Source organism: Salvia miltiorrhiza, chromosome 6 (assembly GCF_028751815.1).
Source record: "Salvia miltiorrhiza cultivar Shanhuang (shh) chromosome 6, IMPLAD_Smil_shh, whole genome shotgun sequence".
NCBI lineage: Eukaryota > Viridiplantae > Streptophyta > Magnoliopsida > Lamiales > Lamiaceae > Salvia > Salvia miltiorrhiza.
Genome location: NC_080392.1, coordinates 30,564,022 through 30,569,096, shown reverse-complemented (window position 1 = coordinate 30,569,096; position 5,075 = coordinate 30,564,022). Strand labels below are relative to the sequence as shown.

Genomic DNA, 5,075 nt, shown 5'->3' with positions numbered 1-5,075 from the left:
CACACTTCACTTCTGTTTTTTTTTTTTTTTTTTTTTCTTAAGGTTTTTTTTTTTTTTTTTTTTTTTTTTTTTTTTTTTTTTTTTGGGTCAAGTTATTTTCGCTCTTAATAGATGGGCCATAATTCACAAGATTGAACTTTTGGAGGTGATCCAAAATATTCTCGTGTGGTTTCCCATGCTCATAATGAAACCATTAGAGGAGCAGAGACCCAAAGCTATCAGAACTCAACAACCAACCAAACAATTCAGCACAGAGAAAGATATTAGGAAATTGCACTGAAAACACTCCCCCTAGCATCTACCGGACAAATCACGTCAAGAGTTGCTCAACAGGGTGTTGCACCAAAACCTTAAGCTAATTACACCATGTTGGGAACAAATCAATCATGACAGACAAGGACAACAAACAACACAAACACAATCCAGAATCGCCATTGAATCACTATCAACATGCGATGCACTTAAAAACAAGCAAGAAGATCACAAGGTAAGGGGACCATTCGCCCCAACACAAGAAAGCCCAAGAACACAACAGGAAAACACCCACAGGATTTACAAATACCAACAAGCGCCCCTCCACACTTAAAATCCGGCACTGTCCTCAGTGCAAACAAAAAGAGGGGTGAAAGAGGAAACTTCCCTAAATACCGATCAAGTGGTGAGTCTGTAGTGTCCCACAATGTCTGCCTCTCTCTCATCCATAGAGCAAGCAGTCTCCAACGCAACAACCTGCACCAAACAACAGAAACAACAAAACACAACATAAACAAAACGAAAGAAAAACGACACAAGGAAAAGCAAGCAAACATGGGTTGCCTCCCATGCAGCGCTAGATTTTAAGTCGCCAGCCCGACTAAGAGAACCCCTTAACCAAAATCCGATTGGAGCTTCAGCTGCCTTAGCGCCCTTGTAAGCACATCTTCTTGAATTGCAGCTGCGGGTCCTCCAAATGAGTCCTCCATACTCATATCCTTGAATGGCCCTCTATCCACGCATCCAACGAGATTGGGTGACTCAACCTCATCAAGCTTTTCTTCCAATAGCAAAGCACACAGAAGGCCTTGCTCTTTATCATCTTCCTCTTGCAGCTTTTCCAGCAATTCCTGCTCAATGTCAGCCTCATCCTGCAGGTTAGCAAGGAATTCCTCCACGATCTCGTCCTCCTCCGGCAACTTATTAAGGAGTTCCTGCACAATATAGTTCTCCTCCAAAGCATTAAAGGTTTCAACATAAGAGCAGATTTGAATTAAGCGAGTGGGGGTAGTAGGTTTTTGATCAAAAACAGAGAATGTTACCGCTCTACCTGCCCCTACCATACTTACAGTTCCCGTACCCACATCAATGCGAGTATGGGTGGTAGCCATAAAGGGTCGGCCAAGTAGCACGAGATGCCCATTCTCGCCTCTAATCCCTTTTCCCTCATCAAGGACAACAAAATCAACCAAGACACTAATCCCCCTCACGACTACCTCAACATCCTCGACAAGGCCTCGTGGGCTGCTAATGGAGCCGTCAGCTAGTTCTATCTTAATGTTCGTGCATTTCAGCTCTTTATTTCCCAACCTCTCAAAAATATCAAGCGGCATCAAATTGACTGCCGCGCCCAAATCAAGCATTCCCAAGACCTTTTCAACCCCTCCTAAGCTAATATCAACGATAAAGCTACCTGGATCTCCTTGCTTGGGTGGTGGTTGGTCTGGTGCAACAGTGACAGGTGGCAGTGGCTCACTGGGGCATTGGGTTGCCTTGATTGCTTGCACGGTTCTGCTTCTCCATTTCCCCGTGGTTATTGGGGTAGTTTCCTTGATTACCGCCACGGCATGAGCTTGACGCGGCTGTTTGTCCTGGTTTAGGAACTTCCCAGTTGGCTGTTCTTGCTGCAGCTGATTTAGGGCTCCTGTAAGTTGCCCAACTGTAGTCTCGAGGCGCTTGATGGTAGCACTCTGAGACTCCATGTTCTGTTTGGTCATCTCCATGAAGGACTGCATGGTGTCCTCGAGAGACGGCTTCTGCGGTTGAGCTTGCTTCTGACACTGTTGGGAGGCATTCTGGTATTGCTGCTGCTGCTGAAAATTCCCTTGTTGCATAGGGAACTGTTGATACTGCTGATACTGCGGGGGCTGCTGCTGCTGATAAGCTTGAGTGTAGTTCTGCTGCTGAGCTCTCCAACCCGAATTGGAGCTTTGTTGCCCTTGATTAAAGATAGGCCTCTGTTCAAATTGAGGCCTCCCCGGATAGCTCTGAGCAGCATAGACCTCTGCTTCTCCTTCAGGTGTGAATCCCCCCATGCGATGGCACGCGTTGGTTCCATGACCAAAATCGCCACAAATTCCACATCCTTCTGCTGGTGGCGCGTGAACTGGTGGGGCTTCTGCCTGGTTCATCTTGAGGTGCTGAACTTGCCTCATCAATTCTGCTACTTGCTTCTGAAGCTCATTGTTGGGAGCTACTGCATTGGCTTCAAACCTCCTTCCTCTAGCTGATTTCTGTTGAGAACTCGCTGCAAGTGTGTTGAAAATCTCCTTGAGCTCATCAGCTGTCTTCCGGGCAATGTTGCCCCCTGCTGTACTGTCCACCATAAACTGTGCCGTCTGAATCAATCCGTCATAGAAGAACTGCATCAACATGACAGGTGGTAACTGGTGCTGTGGGCACTGGCGGAGGAGCTCTTGGAATCTCTCCCAAGCCTCGTGGAAAGGCTCGTCAGCTCCTTGCATGAAGTTCATTATTTGGCTCCTAATCTCTTGAGTCTTGTGATTAGGGTAGTACTTGAGCATGAACTTCTCACTTGCCTCTCCCCATGTGGTGATGGAGTTCGGCGGCAAGGACAATAACCACGTTCTCGCCCGGTCCTTGAGTGCATAAGGTAAGCACTTGAGTCTCAACTGATCCTCGGTGAGCTCCAGCAGTGGGAAGGTCTGCACTTGGGTGCAGAAATCACGGATGAACTGCAAGGCGTCCTCACTGGGCATCCCGTGAAAGAGCGGCAGCAGGTTTGAGTCGTTGGGCTTCAGATTATAATTCCGGACCGCCGTGGGAAACACTATCGCAGAAGTGCTAGTGGTCCCAATAACTGGCCTGGAAAAATCTCCCATGTACTGGACATTCTGCTCCGCCATTGCTTCTTGGTCAGGATTGGGCCGAGCTTCTTCTTCTTCTTCAGAATGCACGGAAAGTGTCTCCTCAACGGCTTCCAGAATGGGATTGGAAGCAATTCTCTCTTCACAGTTTTCCTCACTAAACTGTGATTCCACAAGGCTTCTCGAACTGGACTCGGACTCCTTCTCCAGGCTTGAAAGGACCTCACGAGGTCGATGAATGTTGTCAAAGTAAGGCACTAGCTTTCTCTTCAAGCTACGACGACCTTGCATACACAACACTAGCAAACCAAATCAAACGCACCGGAGGGAGAAAATAACCGAGTCAAAAGAAATAAACAAAAGAAAACACGGAAAACAATGCAACACAATCAAATGCCTAAAGCCTTCCCCGGCAACGGCGCCAAAATTTGACTCATCCAAAAACACCTAACGGATGGACTCGAATTTATACGAGGTCGTCCTAGGGTGGTAAGGTGACTCAAGTCGTCTCACAAGGAAGACTTAGCAGGGCTCTAACCGTATTGCTCACAAGAAACTTAAAAGAAATCTAAACACTCTAATCGGGTAATTGGGTCTGGCACTCTCTCCGATTAACTAGCGCGTAATTAAATAAGCTTGTAATTATCTAATGCAGAATCAACAGAAAGCATATAAATCTATCTAGGCGGAATGAGAAGGAAGCAGATTAAGAACGCAGGAAACTAAGAAACCTAGGGTTTTAACTAGCAATCTAGAAAGCATTAGATAAATCAATCAATCATAAACAACGATTATCTAGGCGAGATTAAAGAACAACGATTCATCAATTGAACATGGAATAACGATTATCTAAGCAATGCAATAACGAGAAAGCTTGTAAAGATTAACTAATCAAAATGAAGAACTTACAATCGATCCAATGAAATCAACGATCTAGCGGAATCCACAAGTATCTAGAATGTTTCTATCTATCTAAACTATGGGAAAAAACATAAAATCGCAGGTGGAGGCTGCTGGAGTCGGAAGTGTGAAATAAAACCCTCAAAATCGGATTTTATAGCAATTTCCGTAACTGCCAGATCTGCACAGGGGCGGCGGCCGCCGTGAGACGGCGGCGCCGTGGACGGCGGCCGCCGTGGGTCGGCGCCGCCGTGATGCCCCTTCGCGGTTTCCTCCAAAAATTGTACGGCCCGCGCCGTGGGGCCGCGGCCGGCGTCTGGACGGCGGCCGCCGTGAGACGGCGGCGCCGTGGACGGCGGCCGCCGTGACACGGCGGTGCCGTGGTCCGTCTTCGCAGATTGCTCCCAAGGTTGCACGGCCTGCGCCGTGGGGCCGCGGCCGCCGTCTCCACGGCGGCCGCCGCCTGGCGGCGGCGGCCGTGAGCCTGACTCCAAAACATGCTCGAAACAATACCAAAACGCTCGGCAATTCGCGAATCCTGCACGCGACAATAGTACATCCAAAAAGATCATCAAGCACGTGAAATATAGAGCAAAAAGGTACGAAACGAGCTCGAATGCACAGCAGGAAAACTCATAAAATCATCACGAAATAGGGCTAAACAAACATTAAGGAGCAGTGCTGTGATGGTGCAATTAAGTTCGAACTGATCTTGTTCACGCAACCTAAGATGCCATGGAAGATTGATATTGGAGATACAAAGCTGATGACGTTGGTCAAGGTTCCGTTCCACATTGACAAGTATGAAAGGGAAATCTTTTGTGATAAAGCACCGATGCAAGCTACATGGTTGTTCGGAAGAAAAGTACAGCATGTTGGTATTTTCAACAACAATTTCTTCTTGTTCAAGGCTCAAGAAAATTCAGTATTTAAGCCGAAGCATATGGTTTTTGATCCCGGCAAGATGAATGATGGACAAGAGAGAACAGCTAGGGTCCATCAATCGTTTCTTGCAATAACCGAAGATCTGATTTTTGATCCCGGCATTGGCATTCACGACTTGGATTTGAGGACAAATCCTCTTCAAGAAGAGAG

General features: G+C 47.2%; 1 protein-coding gene across 1 annotated transcript; it reads right to left on the bottom strand.

The window, feature by feature from the left end:
* Positions 1-350: 350 nt before the first annotated feature.
* LOC130990750 (uncharacterized) lies at positions 351-4,069 on the bottom strand. Its single transcript, XM_057914979.1, has 3 exons — positions 3,990-4,069; positions 965-3,364; positions 351-355 (listed from the first exon to the last, which is right to left on the bottom strand). The coding sequence occupies exons 2-3, from the start codon at positions 3,117-3,119 to the stop codon at positions 351-353; spliced, it is 2,160 nt and encodes a 719-aa protein (XP_057770962.1). The 5' UTR covers positions 3,120-3,364; positions 3,990-4,069.
* Positions 4,070-5,075: the final 1,006 nt, after the last annotated feature.

What these genes read in the sequence shown, in the direction of transcription:
- LOC130990750 (XM_057914979.1), bottom strand. Translation starts at nt 3,119, where the DNA reads ATGGCGGAGCAGAATGTCCAGTACATGGGAGATTTTTCCAGGCCAGTT.